We start from the raw sequence: 22,798 nt of genomic DNA on the forward strand, positions 1-22,798 counted from the left end.
ATCTTTTAGCCTAAAAATATTTAATGAATTATTAATACAAAAAACAATTTAACTGAATTCGTTTTAAATAATATTCTTTCAAAAACTTTGTTCACAATGGAAGTGATATAATTTCAGGCCAATCCTCGTGCTGAAGTGCGAGCAAGGGTTCGTGGGGCCAAAGGGCGTGAAGCTCGAGTGCAACAAGGCCAACTACGAGACCATTCAGGTCATCCGCGGGCCCAAGGGAGCCGTTTACTTCAAAGGTACGTCGTCACTTTGCGAACATAGTTTTGCTGTTTCACATAAATATTATTAGTTTTAATTTTATTAATAGAGAAATATCTCGTCGTGTTTAACGGGAGACGCAATTACAAAGACTCCTTTTACAGACTTATTTTCATTAAAATCAAACCTTAATATGTAAAATAATTACAAGCATTTTTAAGCTTTCATTTTGGAGATATCAAGAATGATGTCGTCTCACGTGCTCGTGTCCGCCCGCAGGTCAGAACGGCAAGTACTGGCACGCGGACAGCGAGAGCGTGTCGTGCGACAGCGACTCCCCCCAACCCTTCCACCTCGAGCTGCGCGAGCCCACCCGCCTCGCCATCCGCGCCGCGCACAGCTACCTCGCCGCCGCCAAGAACGGGAACTTCCGCCTCGCCGGGCCCGACCTCGCGCACGCCACGCACTGGGAGTACTAGGCGCCCCCCCCACCTCGCGCGCCCCGCCACCTGCGCGCCGTCCGACACTCTACGTCGTATTGCATTTCGTCGATGTCAACTTGAGATTTAGACTTCCCCACATATTCTCTCCGAGTGCGCTCCAGCTGGCGCGCCCGCCTCCGCCGCCCGCGCGGTCGGCGTCCGAACGATCCAAACGGCCGATTCTCGGCAGAATCCGCCGACAGTGGTACTTAATAAAAATAAAAACGGGAATGTCTGCAATGCACGTGGCATTGTTTAATTTACATTTCATCAAAAAAAAAAAAAAAACAGAGCGCCACCTGGACGCGCCCTCGCACTCGTCAGTAGGGATAAGATATTTATCGCACGCGTGCGAATGTGATCGTATTGAAATATCGCTTGTCTAATTACCGTAATCATAGATTATTTTCTTATATTGGTAGATCTGCCGAAGTAATCGCTTGATGAGAATTATTTTTATACTTTCCCGTGACGCGGAATCGCTTGAATATTTATTTTTAAAATATCTAAATTTAATTTAATTAAGACTTAATTATATTGGAATCATTCGAGAATACACATTGGTTGTCGTAGCGTCTAGTCGATGAGTCCGATACGGTTGCCGGCCGTCGGCCGGGCCGGTCCGTGTCCTCCGGGTCCTACAAAATTGATGAATCAGGTAATCATTGTACCGTAAGTAAGTTGTAACTGGGCTATTCGCAATACCAGACGTGCTGCCGAACATTCCCTTCGCGGTCTGGCTTCGTATGAATAAGCTAATTAAGTTAATGTAAGTAATATCGGTATAGGATTAAGCTGCATTTACACCGCTCCCAAATGTTCGTCCATTCCGACGTTTTTTAACCTTTTAGACGAGATTTTTTAAGATTTTTACGAGTTTTGAATCCGGTGCAGTGAGCGAGTGAGATATACGGAGCCGAATGAGACTTGTATTTGTACTCGCGTTTGGGAAGCGACGTGTCTCGATAAGTTTTTTATAACGAACAAATAATGGAGAATGTATGGCATTACTGCTGATCCTAAATGTTTGTACGATAACGTCTTGTAAACTATTAATAAATAAATTATAATCATATTGTACTCGTGGTGTTTTATTTATTTTTTGAATGTTTGGGGAAGTGGAGAGAGGGGGGAAATAAACGAAGATCATTGAAAAACTTATATATTTTAATTAAATAGTTACATTAAATCTTTACAGTTCTCCCTAGCTACTGTGACACGTTGGATTAGCATCGATGCATTTTATTGGTCAAAATTAATATATTAAAAATAATTTATCTACATAATTGATACAAATAATAACCATTTAATATTTGAATCGCTAGTTAAAAGAATAAAGCGAAAAAAAGAACATTAGTCATATGTTGCCAGTGTAAAAATGACATTATTGCTTCCGTATAGAATTCGTAGTCAGTATCAACAACGATACACTCTGCTCTGGCAACACCTGCTATGTATACAAACACCTGTGATCACAAAAATACAATAAGCAATACTCAGTGTTGCCATAACATAGAATTTTCTACATAAATGAGGGTTTTCCTTATAGACATATAAAATGGAATATTTTGTACGCAAGAAACGTAATAAAGCGGATTTGGACAATTTTTTAGTCGCGAACTCGCCTCGGCCCTGTCTCATTCGAATATCATAATTAATTCGCTAAACGACAAAAAATCCTAAAAAAGTTACACGACATGCCGGCGTGCCGATAGCGTGATTAGCCTCCAAATTAATAATAACTAGTCATGCTGATATCAAAATGATAAACAAGAACGATTCCTATATATTAATGATTTTAAAAAGACTCGAGACACAAGTTTATACAAGATTGACACTTATGACGAGTGTCGTAAGAAGGTGCATATTGCTACATCGGTGTTCAGGCAAGGCAAGTTCGATAAAATGGACGAGCGGTTTGAGCTGCGCGCAGACCAAACACCTTATACAGCCAATACCAGTCAACAGACCCAAAAAAGGCCCCAGACTCATGTAGATTAATGTAGTTTGATCTGCGTGCAAGTTGACGACCACAATAGACAGGTGGCGACATTTTCACGTAAATAAAGTTCAAACACAATATTAACATCTATCATTACAGCCACCTGACTAATCAGCCCGACTTATCTCCGATTGCTGAATTAATTAATAGTTAACTTCGAAGTCTCGACAGCTTCGTGCGGAGGATCTTTGTATTCCATTATACACATGTTCGAGTTAATACCAAGGATTGGAGACGACTTTCGTCACAAAAGTTTTATTACATTTTCATAGTTTAAGGGAACACGATAGTAAATAACCAACACGTATTTGTTTACAAATAAATTAGAATGAAATTTATGTAAAGTATATAAATAAAAAAAACCGTTAATCAAAAGTCGCGTGTTCAGTTAGTCCTCCAGCACAGAGCCCAGACTGAGCTTCGACACCACAATAAAATGTTATCTAAGGCACGATTTGCACTCCTCACGACGTAGCCCGCGATTGTGGACCGGCCGGACCTTCACAGTGCAGCTATTACTCGTTACATTTAAGAGTATCTGCTTGTAAACGTTGATAACATTTAAGAACAGTTTAAAAATGCCATATAAATATATAAATCATGATTACATTTACAAATAATTTTATTAATTAAATTTACGTCACACTGGTGACTACAACACAATTTACTACAAATCAGACTGCAATCACAATCTATTATATAATATTTTATTCGTTTTTGTACATTAATTAAATAAAAGATAATTAAAAAAAAGTCAAAATAAAAACAATATAATACAGATTACATATTATGTAAGTCAAAAAGTCTTCTTACAAATTCATGTTAGATTATCATATAATCTCTATATCGACTTTTCATATGCATTTTCTGGTTTGTTTGATTTCCAATCCAGATATGAGAGGTTACTAGTTTTCGTACAGAGATATTATTTACTGACATAAAAAAAATTATATAAAGCGTAGTAACATAACATATTGGATTAGAATACTTTTCCTATCACGTTAATTAATAATATTAACGGTTGCTTGTGATGAGAAAACACCAATGGAATCGAATTTAAAACTAATAATATTCTAATCGTAATACACTGCACTGTGAAATTCCTTTAACAACTACATTAATTCCTTAAACAGCCGTCTTAACGAGCTCGTGGAATATATTCCCGCCACAATTTTCTACAACTACAGATAATAAATTATTTCAATTGGTGTTATCGATTGTGGTGGAAATATCGTCCACAGACTCACTAACACTATTCTAACTGTCTATGCTACTCTACTCGCGCGTTCAGAAACCGTGACAAACGTATTTATTCCATTTTACATAATACTAATACTGTTACGATTTGTTTATTTAGGTATATTTGCTTATTTTTAGCACCTAAAATGTTATATTTTATTTTTCATGTAAAGTTTACGATATTTTACGAATACATAGAAAAAAAATATTAAAAACATATTTGTGATATTTTTAAATTAGTATTTTAATATGTCCCGCGTATTTCTGAACGCGTCCAGTCTACGCGACAGCGGTACCCAGTCTATGTATCGTTCATTTATATTATATACCGTATCTATCCTCATATACCTTAATTTAAACCTATCACCACAATAGTTTCACGTTTTATGTTACACACTAAATTTAAATACACCACTCGCAAGATAAAATAAAAAACGATTATAAATAATCTTGTCAAAATATATATTATTATTTTTTTTTTTTAATAAAGACGTGCAAACACTATTTACAGAATTGTCATTTTCTAATGATTATAAAGATAAAAATGAAATTTAATTTATTTTTGTTAATTAAAAAATATATTGTTTATCGTCATTTGTCTTTTTAAAAATATTAGTTTGACAATTTTACATATAGTGTTTAGAGTAATAATTATTCATTGACATAAATGAATTGATCGATTAGTTATTAGATTGAATCTAAATAGAAGAAAGCGACCGACGGCTACACTTCCGTGAGCGATTTGACAGTCAAGTGTCATTGTAAAATTAGTTTATTGTTCCATCCTTACACACAAACCAGCTAGCTGAACTCCGAGCTTACTTTAATAATTAATTGGTCAATTTATATATAATTCTTATTGCTGTGGAATTTTAATAAAATAAAAAGTGTTTTCAATTGGCAACACTCGTTACAAACTTGTGTTTATGCACTGATGAAACAATGAAGCATGTGTACCATCGGTCTCATACCAAACGGTACCTTCAAGCGTGGCTGTGAGCTGCCTGTCTACTGAGAGCTGCTCTGAAACAAAATACTCTACTGTAAAAGGAACATTTTGCATTTTCATTTACAAGTTAATTACAAAAAAATTAACTGCATATACTAAAATTTATCATAAAAAAAGATGTAACAAGAAATTAGAATATTTATACAAAAATATGTTCCATACCTGTGGCTAGGATAGAAAGGGATTTGGAGTGTGCCTGGTGGCGGGCGGCGACCAGGGGGACGTGGCGCGCGCCGGCGCCCAGGGATCCGCTGCGGCCCCGAGCGCATGGGGGCCCGACAGCGGCGGCAAGGGGCCCCCGACCAGAGGCGGCGCAGCGGCCAGAGGGGCTCCAAAGGCAGGCGATGCGCTTGGGAATGAAAGCCCCGTGTTGAGGCCCATTTGTTGCTGTTTGATTTCATTGATCGATAATTTAACCTGCAAAACAATATTATATTATGATGCGTTTTTGACTCATTCTAACATATATATCGACGTGTAGCAGTGTATGGGCGCAATACTGACGGGTGCTGGGGGTCGCTCATTCGCGAAGGGGTTGGGTGCGGGGGGGTCGGGCGCGACGGGCTGCAGCAGACGTTCCAGGTTCACGAGTGACGAGTTCTCTCCGAGGAAGGCAGAGGGGGATTTCTTAATGGCGCCAGTGTTCGGGGGAGACACCGGCTTCGGGGTCAAGCTATCACCTGTGGAAAAATATAAGTATACATGAAACTTATTTAAAAAATAAAGATAATGAGACATTGACCAACGAGTTTCTCACAAAACCAATCGATGGACCATCCATCCCAACATAACGAATATAGTTTTCTTCAGTTTATATACCTTTAATAGATACGAACGACTTACTACTACTTAAGATGTATATATTGCATATAATATTATATTATACTTTGAACATCATCGACCAAAGCAATTCGTCGTCGAGGCGACATGGCACTAACCCAGCGCGGACAGGTCGAACGGGTCGCTCTCCGGCTGCGTGCGCGGTCGCTGCGAGAGCGCGTCGAACTGCTCCAGCTCGGACGATGACGGAGACGACAGGATCGACAGTGGAGACTTGTTCTGCAACTGCAACATTTATTATATAGTAACAGCCTGTGAATGTCCCACTGCTGGGCTGAGGCCTCCTCTCCCTTTTGAGGAGAAGGTTTGGAGCTTATTCCACCACGCTGCTCCAATGCGGGTTGGTAGAATACACATGTGGCATAATTTCAATAAAATTAGACACATGCAGGTTTCCTCACGATGTTTTGCTTCACCGTCAAGCACGAAATGAATAATAATCACAAATTAAGCACATGAAAATTCAGTGGTGCTTGGCCGGGTTCGAACCCACGATCGTCGGTTAAGATTCACGCGTTCTAACCACTAGGCCATTTCGGCTTATTTCGGCAACATTTATTGCATACACAAAATATATCTAGACATTCGGTTAACGTCGTCGGTCACTTTTAGATAGTATAATTTGTGTTTAAAAAAAAAAACTCCAATACATTTCCGAATTACTCATTCGATATCAAATCCTTAATCTAATGATATGGTTATTAAGTATCGGTGTCTCGAATGCTCAATTCTTATGAAATCGTTAGCGGGATGAGTGAGTGGCGAGCGTCCGGCGGAGTACGTACGGCTGCGGGCGCCCAGGGGTCGCGCGGCGCGGCGGGCGCCCAGGGGTCGCGCGCGGGGCTGGGCGCGCCCGACCAGCCGTCCGGCGACGTGTCCTGCGGAGACGAGCTGCAGTTAAACGGCTGTTTCATTTTATTAAGCTCCACGTTCCATTTAATCCTGCTACATATGAAACTTTCAACTTCTTAGAACATATTTTAATATAGTTTATTTTGAATTCCAACCACAGGACCAGTAAAGACAATTACTACTTTGACATTCAATTTAAATATTTTCATCGGTGGCGAGATCTCGAATAATCTATGATGTGCAGGCGATCGATGTCTGCTAAGTTATTACTGGATCTATAAACTACTCAGCTATCTGGAGTTCGCAAGAAAAGTTTTGATATTTTCTTGCTCTCGGAGAGCACGTATAGCTGCAGGTCCTACAGCGGGTTTGTCTCCGGTCTTATCGGATTGCCGTTCTCATCGGATTATGATATATATAACGATAACTCGGACATTTACCGCCATAGCCGCTATTCGTTCAAGAGGACAATATGACCACAAAAAAAAGCTTTTACATCGCGGAGTATCAATACTATATACTAATATATTTATTATATATCTAGCGTAATACAAAACAAATGTATGACATATACTAAAGTATTTTATACATATATCATGTACAACCGTACAATCAATACGCGACACACAGGAACTCCCCGGGGCCCCTAATACCGATGATAATGATATAAAAACATGATCTACGTAATTAGCACATAAGCTACTTTCCGACATAACTCCTTACCATAGTATCCACAGCTGGACGGAGGTCCAAACGTAAACACTATATACGGAATACAAAATCATTAATTCGCTATATCTTGTAAATTAACAAATGTTGCACAATGCAAAACACGGAACTGAGTCGAAACATGACTAGTTTATATGAGTTCTAATCTCACCGTCATATGTAACGCATTATTTAGAAATTATTTAAGTTTTCTGCTGCATGTAAACTTTAAATTATTTTTGCAGTTTAATTAATACAATTGCCAATTAAAACTACTGGTATGTTTTGGTCAGGCACGAGGTAAAGTTTTGTTCGTCCCCTAAACAAGGTGGTGGCTCACCGCGGTGTGCGCAGGGGGCACGTGCGCGGGCGGCGAGGGCAGGCCCCACGGGTCGAGCGGCGCGGGGGCCTGCCCGCCCACAGGGGGCCCGGCCGATGGGGAAAGGTTCACGTCCAGCAGGTCCAGCAGATGCGACTGCTGCTCCGGCTGCTTGGGCTCCACGCCTGTAGTTCTGCAATAATATTTATTATCTTTAAATATGTATACAGGTTTCATTCGCATGTTTCAATGATACTGTAATTATTTGTATTCCTTGTCTTTCATGCTATTCAAAAAATATTCAAGATAAATGTTTTAAGTAAAGTAATAGCCCGCTAATGGTTGCTAGACAAGGGCCTACTCTTCTCTCAAGGAGAAAGTTTAGAGCATCTCCTCCACTCTGGTCCAGTGCAGTATATCTTATCACATGTAAGAGACAATTCTACGCAACACCAGCAAGTGTTCTCTTGATTTTTACCTTCACCACTGAGCATGAGTTATAAGTACAGCTTAGAATATAGAAAAATCCGTTGTGCTTACTTTGAGTTATATCCTTTTATTCAATTATTAATGTGTTATGAGTCATAGTTTTTACATGTTGGCTTTAAAACACTAACGGAATTACTTTCGGGCGACACTCCATGCAGCCGAAGAACCAGCACCTCGGATATAACTTCACCGTCGGCACTACCGTCCCGCGCATGAGGTGCGCCTGTGCACGGAGATACTGTTCGAGTCTGTGAGGATAGGAGTCGGGGTCGGATCGGGAACATGAGCTGGGATTAATAGGAGCTAACTACAAATCGTTTTAGTGATTCGGCAGACAAGGAGATAAGCTACTAGATTTGGGGAGGATATCTCTAACGGGGTCCATCGGCACTCGAAGAGGAGGCGACAGAAATTCGTCGCCAACCATGATGGCGAGGACTCACTGGAAGTCGTTCTGCGACTGGCTGATGGCGAGCTGCAGGCGCACGTCGTCGGAGCGGCGGCGGCGCTCCTCCCGCTCGGCCTCCTCGCGCGACATGGCGAGCGCGAGCTGCAGCTGCAGCTCCTCCTCGCCCGCCGTCAGCGGCCGCGCCAGCTCCGCCTCGCGCCCCGACCACTCCGCCGGCTCGCTGCTGCTCAGCTGCGACAGGCGGACGGCGGACGGTTAGCGGCCTCCTACTCCGAGGCTTTATTGCAATTGTAATGTTTGTTCGTTTGTAGTTTTTTTGAGTTAAATCTTGCGAGTTGAGATGACCGACTCCCACTTATTATAGGGATCTTAAATTTTACACGTTGCTTCAATGGAACTCATTGACAATGCACTTGCACTGCTGCGTTTAGAATTTTGAGAAATATATTATTATTCTATTTATATAATAATAGTATTGATATTTGACGGGAAGTCAATTGTCGTGTCCCACGTACACCACGTAATATTTGACCAAAATTTTGCGGCAATATGTCGACACATTACGTGGCGATACCTTACGTGGCGGGAGCCCTTACCGGCGGGTAGGTGGGGCTGGAGGGCGTGTCGAGCGCGCCGTCGCTGCCGAAGGCGCTGGCGCTCTGCGCGAACCTCTGCTTCGCTTTAAGGGCGCGCGCCCGCTCATTCTTCAACCGTTCCTCGTCTTTCAGAAGATTCACTAGCTGTTTCGCCTTTTCCCGCACGTTTAGACCTGAAAATTGTATCAGTCTCGATATACATAAACGATAATATTATTATTTCTCGTCACTCTGCAGTCAAGCGGACCACTTGACGGTAAGTAGTCCTTCGTCCATTGACATGACAGTGCTAGTACAAACCACTTCATACGCTATCAATACGTCACACCTAAGATCAAGGATGATATGAAGGTTTTGGCGTTAAATGCACTGACTTACTTACCCTGGCACCAATCGAAACTTACACAAAGCCTACAAAGATAATAACTATTTTAGTAAAAACGTTTCCATATTTTTTTATGTTATCGGTAGGCGGACTGGCTAAGCGGCCACCACCGACGCATAGACATTGGCACTGTAAGTAATATTACGCCACGAACCTTAGGGGTTAAGATGTTATGTATCTCGTGCCTGTAGTTACACTGGCTCACTAACTATTAAACTGGAATGCAATATTAATAATGCTGTTCAAATAAATAAATAAAAAAACAATCAATATAATTAAACTAAATATAAAAAAAGCCGAGATGGCCCTGTGGTAAGAACAAGTGAATCTTAACCGATGATCGTGGGTTCAAACCCGGGCAAGCACCACTGAATTTTCATGTGCTTAATTTGTGATTATAATTTATCTCGTGCTTTACGGTGAAGGAAAACATCGTGAGGAAACCTGCATGTGTCTAATTTCACTGAAGTTCTGCCACATGTGAATTCTACCAACCCGCATTGGAGCAGCGTGGTGGAATAAGCTCCAAACCTTCTCCTCAAAAAGAGGAGAGGAGGCCTTTAGCCCAGCAGTGGGACATTCATAGGCTGTTACGGTACGGTTACGGTAAATATATTAACACAAAAATAAATCATTACTTCGACTATCGGATACCGTTTAAATCAGCGTAGTTTACAGTTACATGTGCGAAACTACAGAACAGGTTCCGGTGAACATTTATAACGTAAACTTTTATAGAGTCGGATGTCGGATAATTCGGTTATATTTAATGCCGTTACGATATCTAGAAACACAGACGCTATAAATAACTATGCCAAGGCCAATTAATGGTAAATAATAATTATGTTTTATATCAGAAGAAAAGATTTACATTCGTCATTTTATTTGTAATAATTCGAAAATAATATTATTTCTTTAAGAACAACGACGGACCAGCAGATAAGAATATGAATATCAATAAAATATCGCAGGTTTGAATTAATTTTCTTAATTTGCTTTTTAATAAATCGTGCGGGCGTGAAACTATAAAAATGATTTTTTTTTGTCGCTGGAAAAACGCGTCACGCGTTTCTCCTACGGGAACAGTGGGGGGGGGGGGGCTTTGTATATTTGGGGGCTCGCCGGTGCCCTAGGCGCTGAGTGCGCTTCGAACATCGGAATACCCACTAAAAAGCCAGCGGTAACATTTCCGTCTTAAAGAGGAGCGCCACGGGATCGCTTGCGCATGCTACCGTGGAGATGAGATGCCCTTGCCCAGCTGTGGGGCATTTATGCAGTTTTGTTGTTAAATGTATGTAAATTAATATACAACGTCACTTATAAAGTGATAAATATTATAATTTGGTTGTGTTGATAATCGATATTAGTTCTTAAATCTTAATTACAAATGATATCCGAACATAGTATATACAGCACGACAAATTAGCACGAGGCGACACTAATCACAGCCGACCGCGGAGCGACGAACTCGGAATTATAAATCCGCGTGATGTAATTTAAACATTTTCTATATTATTAATTATGTTGACAGTATTAATAGTTGTTGAAACACCGATTTCTGAATGTTCTTTGAGTTTTTAATATATTATTGAATCAATTAAATACTACAGAATTAATATATCTATTATATTTTCTTGTTTTCATTTTGTGTAACTTAACCTTCTCCTCAAAAGGGAGAGGAGGCCTTAGCCCAGCAGTGGGATATTAACAGGCTGTTACTCTTACTCAAGGCTTTGTTATGTGTAATATATAATAATAAAATATATAATTCGTGTTTCGTTCTATTGTAAATAAAAAATATATATAAAAACAGTTTTTCAAACGAAACGATAAAAAAAATTGCTTGAGCGAACATTTCAAATAAAAATGTAACAATGTTCAATACCAATGAATCAGAAATGAGACTGAACCCAACGCAATAAGAATCGGTTCATAATCAAAAAGGTTATACACGAACATACATAAAAAGTATAATAAATTAACAGACGAATTCTGAACTTCCTCGTTTTTCTCAATCGAATTTGGGCGACGGCATATATAATAATTGATATGAGAATAATATTTAAAAGCCATCGTGGTACCGCTCTATGTACAATTTTGGAATGAGTACCGAACTCTTAAGAGAGTTAAGTTTAAGAGCCACAGTGGATTATATATCCACTATAGACCTTTCAAACGATCATGTTTACATCTAGAACTGGTCAAGTCCTACCAACTAATTATCCGACTACTAACCTTGGTCCTTCCCTTCTTCCATATACTGGAAATCCTTAAGCGTGTGTATCGCAAATATGTTCTCCTTGCATTGCATCGCCACTTTCTCGCTACCTGTCTTGATGAGGTACTCCATCAGGACTAGAGCTTTGTAGACGTGCCGCCAGTTCTTGCCGTGGTCGTTTAACCGTTTCCATATCATCTGCATTATCTCGGTGAACGCCATCACGTTGTATGTGAGGTCGGCGATCTCCGCCATCAGAGTACTGGATGGGCCCCATGGATCGTTTGATGTTGCCTCGCGCACTTTTACCTGAAATTCATAAATTATTATATCATTTAAAACGCAAATATTACTGCGCTTTCTTCCATTTTTTATTCTCACAAAAACAATCTAGTTTCTTAAATTATATGCAAAAGCAAATTAACTAATCGGACTTAAAACTGAACGTTAGTGTCGCATATGGAGTATTAGAGTATTCCTATGCTTTATAGCCGAACACAATATTATCTTAGTCGAAGTTTGTCTATTCACATACTTCATTTGTGCTTTTAATAAAACTGGTGCTCGGCGGCGAAGAAAAACATCGTGAGGAAACCTGCACGTAACAAGAGAGGAAGCCATTACCGAGCAGTGAGACATTTACAGGCTTATAAAAACATTTAACCTATAATAATGAGCTTATCTGTGAAAATAAGTTATATAATAATATACATTCTATATTAACAAATGAGGACAGAGGCGTTTTGGATGTTTTTTTTTATAACTAATTGAAAAAACTACTTAACCACACACAAATAAAACTTACACTAATAAATGCAGCGCGTTTCGGAGTGTATAATATAATAATATAATTCAGTTTCACCCGCTTTAAATTTAGACTATTGACGTGACAATTGCGAATTTCATGTTCTTGTAATTTAAAAGTTTAACAAATACGTTAAAATAAACAGAATGTTGATCTCGTTTGTAATATTTTTAAGTGACGTGTATCTTATATATATTTTCTTTATAGAATAGGAAGGTCGACGGTCATATGCCATAGACATTGGCATTGGAAGAAATATTAACCATCGCTTACATCACCAATGCGCAACCAACCTTGGGAAGTGAGATGTTATGTCCCTCGTGCCTGTAATTACTCTGGCTCACTCACCCTTGAAATATCTATTTATTCTGAGTTAACGTTTTCTAAGTATTCAATACATATTTTATAGTTTATTTTATTAATTAACGTAGCTAAAATTTAATGTATATTAAAACAATATTTTAATATTAATGTACATAGTTAGATAGATTTATTTACATAGTGTATATGTTGGGATTCGATGGTATAGAATAAAGTTTTTATTTTATTTCTTTTTTATGGAAGCTTCGTTTAATTGTGTTAACAAAAACTTGTTTGTACCGTTATAATACAATAAACCCGACTCACGACAATATCACCTGAAAAATAATCACGGATCAAAATCTATATTGCTGTAGGAATCGTGAAACGATACTTAGATATAAATTGTGACTGGATTACATCTCTACAGTACTACTGTTATGCTCAATTGCATTTTTAAGTAAAAATTTAAGCGCGATAGAAGTTCAATATATCAAGTCCAACGGTTGCGATTATAATTCATTTCGTGTGTGAGGAAACCTGCATGTGTCTAATTTCACTGAAATTCTGCCACATGTGTATTCCACCAACCCGTCAAGTCCAACGATTGTATACGTAGTGGTAACGTTACAAAATAAAACGTTTTTGATGAAAACAGATTTAGTTTTGTTACTCGTACCGAAATACACGTGTTTTAAATATATTTAATTTTTACTTTATATTGAGTTAAAAACATGGAAAAAACGCCAAAAATCGGAATGTTTAAATATCACAAACACAAAAAAAAAAATATTTAAAATAAATGCGGACGTCGTTTACATATATGGATATACATATGTTACAATGACGTAACCGGACCGAGGAATCTAAGGCACTTCGTACGTGTCAAAATCATTAGGGCTCGATGTTGTGTCATATGTACATGCCAAATATATTATCCTTGGTTGTTTTTTTTTTAAATATATAGGCTAGCGCTTGACTGTTATCACACCTGATGGAAAGTGAGATAAAGTCTAAGATGGAGCGCGCTTGCCTAGATGATGCCTATTCACTTTAGACTTGAAGGTACCCACATTGTAGGTGGTGGGGAAAACAGAGGTCGGGAGGGTATTCCAGACCTTGGCGGTGCGTATCAGAAACGAGGAAGCAAATAGTTTCGTACGTGTCTTAAATACGTCAACTACGTACGGATGCAGATCTTTTCGATGCCTCGCAGTTCTATGGTTCGCAGTTTTATTGTTCTGTATTCGAGAAAGCTTTTTTAAATTTCTTTGGACGTGAAATCTCTTTGGACGTTTTTATGCATAACATGAGTCAACATTTCTATATATGTATATCATTTGGACCAACATTTCTATATGCAAGTTTCTGGCGGTGAAGGATATCTCGACTGAAAATCATACGCGAAAGGTGTAACAGATGCTGTTCTCTATTCAGATCTATGATATCGAGTCCAAGTCCGAACCGTGCTAATGTTGACGAACATGAGAAAACACGTTTTACAAAGGCGTATGTCTCTTAATACTATTACGAGAGATATTTGAACGATAAGATGTAATGGTTTTTGGATCGATTTAACCGTCATTTAACGGAAATACTCTTAGCGACGCAATACAATTTTATATTATTTAAATTTAGAAAATAAAATATTAACGCCTTCTTCATTCGTGTGTCAAATCGATAATGACAAAATGGGAGGAATTAGTGTTTAACTAAACCAGCTGTACTCAACCTGCCGGGCTTTTGTGGTTGGCCCAAATGATGTTAATTTATTTTAAATTATTTTTAACTTCAACGGTTTTTATTATCACCTAAATAATTTGAATTAAACAACCGCTTGAGGCCATGGACACTGCAAAGTGTTTGAAACATCATGAAATGATAAAAATAATGTTAAAATATAGGCGATGAATCATCATAGTTGTTTAATTTAACACTGCTGGGTTAAGGCCTCCTCTCCCTTTTTTTTTTGAGGAGAAGGTTTGGAGCTTATTCCACCACGCTGCTTCAATGCTGGTTGGTGGAATAAACATTTGGCAGAATTTCAGTGAAATTTGACACATGCAAGTTTCCTCCCGATGTTTTTCTTCACCGTCAAGCACGAGATGAATTATAAAAGTTACTTACGTATTTATAATACTATTAGTGTGGACTAGCTGACAAGATTGTGGGTTCCAACAAGATAGATTTTAACATGTACAGCTAGTGGTCTACATTTCTCACAGTGCGAGACGTCAGTCTACGTGGATGGTCGCCGCTCATCATTGATTGGCTCGTGATATAGCAATGGGACAGGAATTCGAAAGAACAACCGAGGATACGGAACACGTGCAATGCCTTTTAAGCGTTCCCTCGAACATTTGACGTTTATTGATATTCGGACAGCGTTAAGGATGTTACATACTTCCTTGCTGTTAACTATGTATATGTATGTTTACATATATTTTATGTGCACTTACAAATATTATAATACGACTCCACCCGCGGCTTGTGAGTGGGAGGAGGGCAGGTTAGGCAACTTGTGATCGGTTGAGAACTTAAGGCGTGAAAGCGTAACAAATAGATGAACCTATTTCCGTATTTATAATATAAGTTAAGATCGATTGACCGAAGTGGTTACACTTGTATTAGCCAATAATAATCTCACAGCTGGGCAAAGGCCTCACCTTTTGAGGAGAAGGTTTGTATCTACGTACGAGATTAATTTAATGATAGAAATCGAGCGCATTATTATTGTCCGGATTTAAAATGGCGATCATAGTTTTACGAATCGGAATCGAAAATCGGATCCACGGAGTCAACTCGATTCATTTTTATATTAAACAAAATCAAACATAATTATACTAAAGAGCTCCTGCGTTAGCTAATATCTATCTGAATAATATGACATTTAATATACGTTTGGGAATTCAAAAATATTAACAACACACAATACATTTCTATAGCGGATTAAAAAAAAACATTTATTGACACCATCTTTGTTTTCTTATTTTAAGTTTAAGACCGTTCAAATGGGACAAACGGCAGCGCGATTCAATTGACACTGATGCGTGTTATCAATCTAGGGGCAACTAAATTCGTATTTGTTTTAGGAATTTTAGTATTTCTTTTAAGTGTACTGTATACTGTTTGTGCCTTGATAAAACAAAATTTAAAAAAAAAAACTCGTCAAATACTGAATGTCTCTAAGTAAGCATGACGAGCAAAAAGTATCTATAATCTGGTGACTAAAACCTTTATCTGTGCTATCAATCACGCTTACTTTAGCATTGCAAGTGTATTTACTTGAGACACATTTTCATATGTTAGTCATCTGCTTATTTATTAACCGACATTGAGATGAAGCGATCACACTTTTGTCGATAAAACCAAATTTGTACAATACGAATAAGAATAATTAAATTCACATATGTACAAAGTAATACTAATACGTATAACAGGTTTTAAAGCATATTACATACAAGGAGCATTGTTAAAAAATATATAGAGGAGTACAAATACATTATACACATTATTAAATTAAGTAAAACATTTACAGTTAACGTTCACATTGTCAATGTCAAACACACATGTCGCTTTTTGACATTTGTCAAGTTTTTTTTAATGTGTAATAATGACAACGTTTTGTCCAGCTAAGCCTCAATTTCAATATCATTAATAGAATTATGGCCTCATTCAGTTGCTCAGCGGTTTATTAGTTAAGCAATGCTGTCTTCTTCTTTCTAATGTCAAATCAATAATGATAATAATGTTCTCCAGACCGATTTCGACCAAGTCGGCCAATAACAAGAGAGATTAACCAACTGCGCAGGAGATATTATAGTGCACAAGTGTGTGCGCAAACATAGGTGCACTCTCTATTCCGTAACTCTCATAATCAGAAGGGACGACGATCAGACACGACCGGAAATAGTTCAGACGCCGGACCAACGGCTTTACGTGCTTTCCGAGGCACGGGAGTGTACACACTTCCAACTTTCAGACTCCGGGCTGTTGCTGAGAATTTTCTGACAGAAAAACCCAATAATTTTTATTGGCCCGACCTGGGAATCGAAGCCAGGACCTTCGGGTCAGCGGCCTTACATCAAGCCAACTAGACCAACGAGGCAGTCAGTAATGATTGAAAGCGAAATCGAGTTCTAACTAAATAGCAATTTGAGCAACTTTCATAAGGCCGATAATGTATAATATAAACGATATACTTGAGCTGGTTGCCGGTTCATCTCATAGGTTTATATGTAATTTAATATTATTTAACGATAATATTAAAGTTAAACGATAATACCAAAGTACTACAAAAGTACAAGTCTTATAAGAACCAACTTGAAAACTAAACGAGTGTCAATTTCGAAATCGTCTCAACTTAAAGTTAGTCTTCTGAGAATTATTAAATGGCTTCACGTGTTGTTTGGCCGCGATGTATTTAATTCACCCTTAATTGTAGAACCGATTAAGTTTCTCCCTAACGTGGATTAGAAACTCTTTAAAACTATGTCGAAAGACTAATGTAATCAAGTCATTATACAATCATTACTTATATTTGAATATAGAAATTTATTCGTTTTAAATGTTTCTGAACGCCCGTGAGACGAACCGCGATGTTCATATAGTTTTTACCTATATACCTACTATTACTATATATATATATATATATATATTCTTGTAGGTCCTGATATTTATACAATATAAGTATCGATTAATATACTTTTATGAATGGCGTTGACTTTGCTCAATGGTGTCCTGGCCTGGAATCCAAGCCTCGACTTGTTTAACTCATCACCTGCTGTATTTCGCAAAACGGCAGCGGAATACATACAAACAATACTAATTAAGGAATAAGTGTATTAATTAAATAAGTAAATGCTTTAGGTTAAACCTGTAATGTTTACTTATATTTTGTAAATAAATAAATATATCGTTAGTTAATTTGTTAATATAAAGGAACAAAATAGCTACATCACTACATGCGAAAGATAACTTTTTTAAATTGTTTATATTCTTCTATTCAATTCTGTAATTTCACATCTTATTTTCAAAATGAATTCATTGCTTTTTAAAAATGTATGTTATATTCCTAGCTTTCTTTTTAGTGAGTTATGACTTTTCGAGATGACCAGTAACAAACAAACACTCATAAACGTTACCTGGGCATCGGAATAGTTGTGCGCGAGGTTTTTAATATTTCTCCTTAGGCCCGCCACGTTTACTTGCATTTCTTCCCGGGCGCGGGGCATCTGAAACAAACAGACGTACAAATAAACACAAGCTTCTATATTATATATTATAAAATATATAAAAACCCTGGATTTGCGTCCAGATAGCTCATCGGTGTATGAAATGCCACTCTAATTCTTATTACCCCAAGTGTTTTTATAGAATAGGAAGGCGGACGAGCATATGGGCCACCTGATGGTAAGTGGTCACCAACGCTCTTAGACATTAGCATTGTAAGAAATGTCAACCATCGCTTACATATCCAATGCGCCACCAACCTTGGGAACTAAGATTTTATGTCCCTTGTGCCTGTAATTACACTGGCTCACTCACCCTTCAAACCGGAACACAACAATACCAAGTATTGCTGTTTTGCGGTAGAATATCTGATGAGTGGGTGGTACCTACCCAGACGAGCTTGCACAAAGCTCTACCACCAGTAAATATTATAAAATAAAGTAGTAAATAGTATATATTATAAAATACATAAAAACCCTGGATTTGCGTCCAGATAGCTCATCGGTGTATGAAATGCCACTCTAATTCTTATTACCCCAAGTGTTAACTCATTGTTGAAGGGTAAGTATTTGTTGGTTAAGCCCAATGGACCCAAGTCACTGCTAGGAATGGCATTAAAAAAATCAAATGCTTAACCAATCCTAGTCAGTCTAACGAATTCACGTTTGAATCCTCAGAACCTCAGAGAACAATCATCATCAATCAAAACTACTACACAGATTGTCACGATATGATCCCTGCACTCTAGACCGATGTTGTACTAGACCTGACGCTGAAGTATCCTTTAAAACCATCGAAACAGAATCCTGAAGAAAAACCGTATATATATATATACATAATAAATACAGTAAATATAATGTTACCCTTTATACATACATAACACACAGGGACTAGATAACGAGACGAGATCTCATTAAAGACAACTACAATTGCATGATAGCGTAGGGGTTGTGTGTCCGATCGCGTTACACGAAAAACTGCGGACATTACAAAGACGACAGCGAAGACGCGTTGAGGTAGCTTGTGGAGAAGACGAAAACGACGAATAACCAAAAATATTTACAATCTAAAAATGGTAATCCGTAATGGAGATTACCAGACCACGAACAAACTGGTCTAATACTATTTAGATCAGGAATTGAAAATCCCACAAAGATTTATCTTATTTTTGACGTGCCGGTTGGCGTGGTTGGTATATACTTGCCTTTTCACGCCGAAGGTTGTGGGTTCGACTCCCACCCAGGACAGACATTTGTGTGCATGAATATGTCTGTTTGTCCTGAGTCTGGGTGTAATTATCTATATAAGTATGTATTTACAAAAGAAAAGTAGTATATGTAGTATATCAGTTGTCTGGTTTCCAAAGCACAAGCTTTGTACAAGCTTAATTTGGGATCAGATGGCCGTGTGTGAAAAATGTCCCAGGATATCATTTATCCAACAAGGAAAACAACTGGCACACAATTTCTGGGACAATAAACTCGCCAGTATAAAAAACGAACCCCAACTAAAAGTCAATTCATACTATATATTTTACTAGTAATCGTAAAATTTATATTGTAATACTTCCTGGACATAAAAACATATAGGGACATCAAAGATACTAGCCATTCATAAATAAAAGGTTCGAAAAAACAAGAATGACGCGAGATGTTTGTTAAAAAAAAAACGGTCTCACAGCTGGGCAAAGGACGTTCCTCTTAAAGAGAAGATTTAGAGATTATTCCAAAATCAATCCGTTATAATCACCTAATAACAACAAACGCCAAATTCCAGTGCATGATTTAAGTAAAGAACAATAACCGGGTATCTCATGACCGAAAGACCACACGAAAAAAATCGGATAAAGAAAATTGTCTACGTATGAACGATACACACATGTATGTCTACATTATATACAGCGAAGATAGACGTACACAAAGACGCAGTACGTGAGTGACGACGTGTTATTTTGGCTCGCAACGAGTAAACAGAGGGCACGACATAGTAATTATTTTTAACACGCACAGAGCGGTTAGTAGAGAAATGGCATTGGTCGTGTATTACACGATTATGTTGCAGCTAGATTAAATAAGCGTTCACTTAATATATGACTTCATATGTAAGCTTATTTATGGTAGACGGACGTCTGACATTATGTAATATACTCAGACATAGGTATTGTTAAAATACTCACATTTTTCAGCTTTAATACTAGTTAAAGGTGTATTTTTCAATAATTGCTTTTATATTACTAGGTTCAAATTTGAGCAAAATGTTTTAAAAGTAATGTATGTACGTTTGTGAGTGTAACTCTGTTTCATATGCACACAATGAGACACCAGATAATATATATATAAATTTATATGTTACAGGTAGGCGGACGAGCAAATGGGCCACCTGATGGTAAGTGGTCACCAACGCCCATAGAAATTGGCATAGTAAGAAATGTTAACCATCGCTTACATCGCCAATACAGTTGGGCGAACTTGCACAAAGCCCTACCACAATATGGGGCAAAACGAAATTAAAACTAATTATTAAACCGATTGTTCATGTTCGTGTCATTTCCAAGCCACTTTTCGGTCCACAACGCCGGCTGTACCGAGCTATTGACCTGAGCAGGCCACGATGTTACGTTTCAGATAAAAATGTTTTGATGATGTTTAATATTTTGCGATGTACTTTATCTTTGATTGCTATTAAAGTATATAAACACTTGTTATATACGTTAGTCATCAAGTTTCGGCGTGGCTGTTGAATTTTTCTAAAGGCTCTACAAATAATTAACAGTCTCTCAATATCGTATTGCTAAGGATATCCTTGTTCTCCTATTGTCTTTGAGAAGACTTGAAGAGCATTTCACCATGCCACCCCGATGCACCTTGATACATAATTGGCTTTCATTCGACACATGCAGCTTAACTCGGGATAAGATAAATCGTAGACACTAATTGGAATATTTATAGGTTACATTTTAAATGTTAGTTTCATTTTTGTTACATAAACATATATCATCGCCCTATTCTTTACAGGCACTTTTGGTTTATCAAGGCCCAGAGGAGGCCTTATAAGTAGCATACTAGACGCTAGATAATAACTCCAACTGTGACTATATTTTAAAATATATGCTATAGTTTTCTTTTGTTTCCCGCACATGCGTACAAAATTTTTTTCCCCTTTTATTTAATATTTTAAAATTTAATAATATTAGGAAAATAAGAAAATTCTACAACTAGAGATTAGCTGTAACACAAAAACAAATATATAATACTAGTTGCAATTAGGTCAACGATTTCACCGTGGAACATTGAACGTAATGAGATTAGACAGATTAAAAAAAAACTGGGAATGAAATAAGAACAAACGGTATTATAATTAGGGTAAAGAGGTGGGAGGGGGGCGATTCGGTGCTGCTAATCTGAAATCGATATCAATGAAGCCCATAGTGTGTTACTGTTAGGTTTCCGTTTCTAACAGTTGATTAGCCAAGGTACAAATACTATTTCTTATATCCTACTACTGAGAAATCAATACACAAACACATTATTCATTGCCTTTACAGGTATTAACCATTCTTTACGTGGGTATTAACCCTTTAACCGCCCGACTTCATATCTGTTGGCGTGCCCCCAGCGCCCGGCACAGTGAATCGAAACACACAATACAATTTTCTAAAAATAATGTTAGTAATTCTTCTAACTTTGGACATTATTTTTAAGACTTCTAATTAAGAGGCTAAAGTGTATTAAACTGTAAACGATTACTTAGTTAACTATTTACCTAATGTAAACATATTTTTGATAGAATACAGCGTAATTAAATAAAAAAGCTGATAAAACGATCAGTGTTATTTTGGTCGTAAATATACGACTCAGGCGAAATGGGTCGGATTAATTCGACCTAGGCGGTTAAAGGGTTAAGATGTTCCGTCCCTCGTGCTTGTAATTACATCGCGCATTTGACCGTCAAACGGTACCAGATTAATCCATAGCGTTGCTGACGTCTACGAACTTATGATAACGAATATTATAATACATTTTTGAAGGATACCAGTTTATCCATAGAAAAAAATGCAAATTTCACTTAAAACTATTCCATTTTCAAATAGTAAAATGGATCGTTTATTCGAATTCGAGTCAATAGATTTTAATCATTTCCAGGCCAGCTTTTACGTTTGTTATCATTTATGAAATATATACCGTTCAAAGATCGTTTCATTTTTAATTATATATCATTGAAGTTCATGATTAAAAAACTACTTGGCACACACTGAAGCGTTGTTAAACGTCTACTTAAAAATACTTGGGAGCTTTCTAAGCACGCTACAAACTTCATCGTAGTTTCAGCATTATTTTTTTTTGTTCTGGCAATTTTAATTAACGCTTTAAATAATAATAGAAAATTTCCAGTTTGTAAGGCATTTTTATCTATAATAAATATTTCATAATCATTTGCCTGACCTTATCTCATTCATTATGGGTCATAAAACTCTGCAGCACCAAGCATTTGTCAGGTATTTACGGCAGTCTGGTCTGAATTAAAAAAAAAAACTCTGGTCCACTTCTCTAGGTGTGTCGCTTTCCCGTTACCGTTATTTGTTGAAGCGCACAAAACAACCTTCAATCGTTTCTTACGACATTCGCGATTAGAGGTCAGTTCGCGTCTATTATACACTTCAGGAAAAAAAAACCACGTAAACGTACACTGTGTCATCGTAATTTATT

At 37.6% G+C, this 22,798-nt stretch overlaps 2 protein-coding genes across 10 annotated transcripts in view; one reads left to right on the forward strand and one right to left on the reverse strand.

Moving 5' to 3' along the window:
- The window catches only part of LOC126770945 (protein singed), a 44,372-nt gene extending 42,603 nt beyond the window's left edge, over positions 1-1,769 (forward strand). The window contains exons 9-10 of the mRNA XM_050490571.1: positions 118-245; positions 487-1,769. Coding sequence (XP_050346528.1) covers positions 118-245; positions 487-686 — 328 coding nt within the window. The 3' untranslated portion in view covers positions 687-1,769. The remainder of the gene's footprint in view (positions 1-117; positions 246-486) is intronic.
- LOC126770944 (epsin-1) overlaps positions 1-22,798 on the reverse strand; it is a 37,415-nt gene that overhangs the window by 176 nt on the left and 14,441 nt on the right. For 5 of the 9 annotated variants that reach the window (XM_050490566.1, XM_050490568.1, XM_050490563.1 and 2 more), the window contains exons 2-12: positions 18,005-18,094; positions 11,773-12,064; positions 9,153-9,325; positions 8,591-8,787; positions 7,680-7,851; positions 7,355-7,393; positions 6,565-6,657; positions 5,878-6,004; positions 5,444-5,619; positions 5,102-5,356; positions 1,838-4,948 (exon numbers count right to left, since the gene is read on the reverse strand). In XM_050490566.1, coding sequence (XP_050346523.1) covers positions 5,108-5,356; positions 5,444-5,619; positions 5,878-6,004; positions 6,565-6,657; positions 7,355-7,393; positions 7,680-7,851; positions 8,591-8,787; positions 9,153-9,325; positions 11,773-12,064; positions 18,005-18,094 — 1,608 coding nt within the window. In that variant the 3' untranslated portion in view covers positions 1,838-4,948; positions 5,102-5,107. Of the gene's footprint in view, positions 1-1,837; positions 4,954-5,101; positions 5,357-5,443; positions 5,620-5,877; positions 6,005-6,564; positions 6,658-7,354; positions 7,394-7,679; positions 7,852-8,590; positions 8,788-9,152; positions 9,326-11,772; positions 12,065-18,004; positions 18,095-22,798 lie in introns of those variants that run through there. The other 4 variants (XR_007669499.1, XR_007669498.1, XM_050490564.1 and 1 more) reach the window with 4 other exon arrangements.

This window comes from Nymphalis io, chromosome 9, assembly GCF_905147045.1.
Source record: "Nymphalis io chromosome 9, ilAglIoxx1.1, whole genome shotgun sequence".
Classification (NCBI taxonomy): domain Eukaryota; kingdom Metazoa; phylum Arthropoda; class Insecta; order Lepidoptera; family Nymphalidae; genus Nymphalis; species Nymphalis io.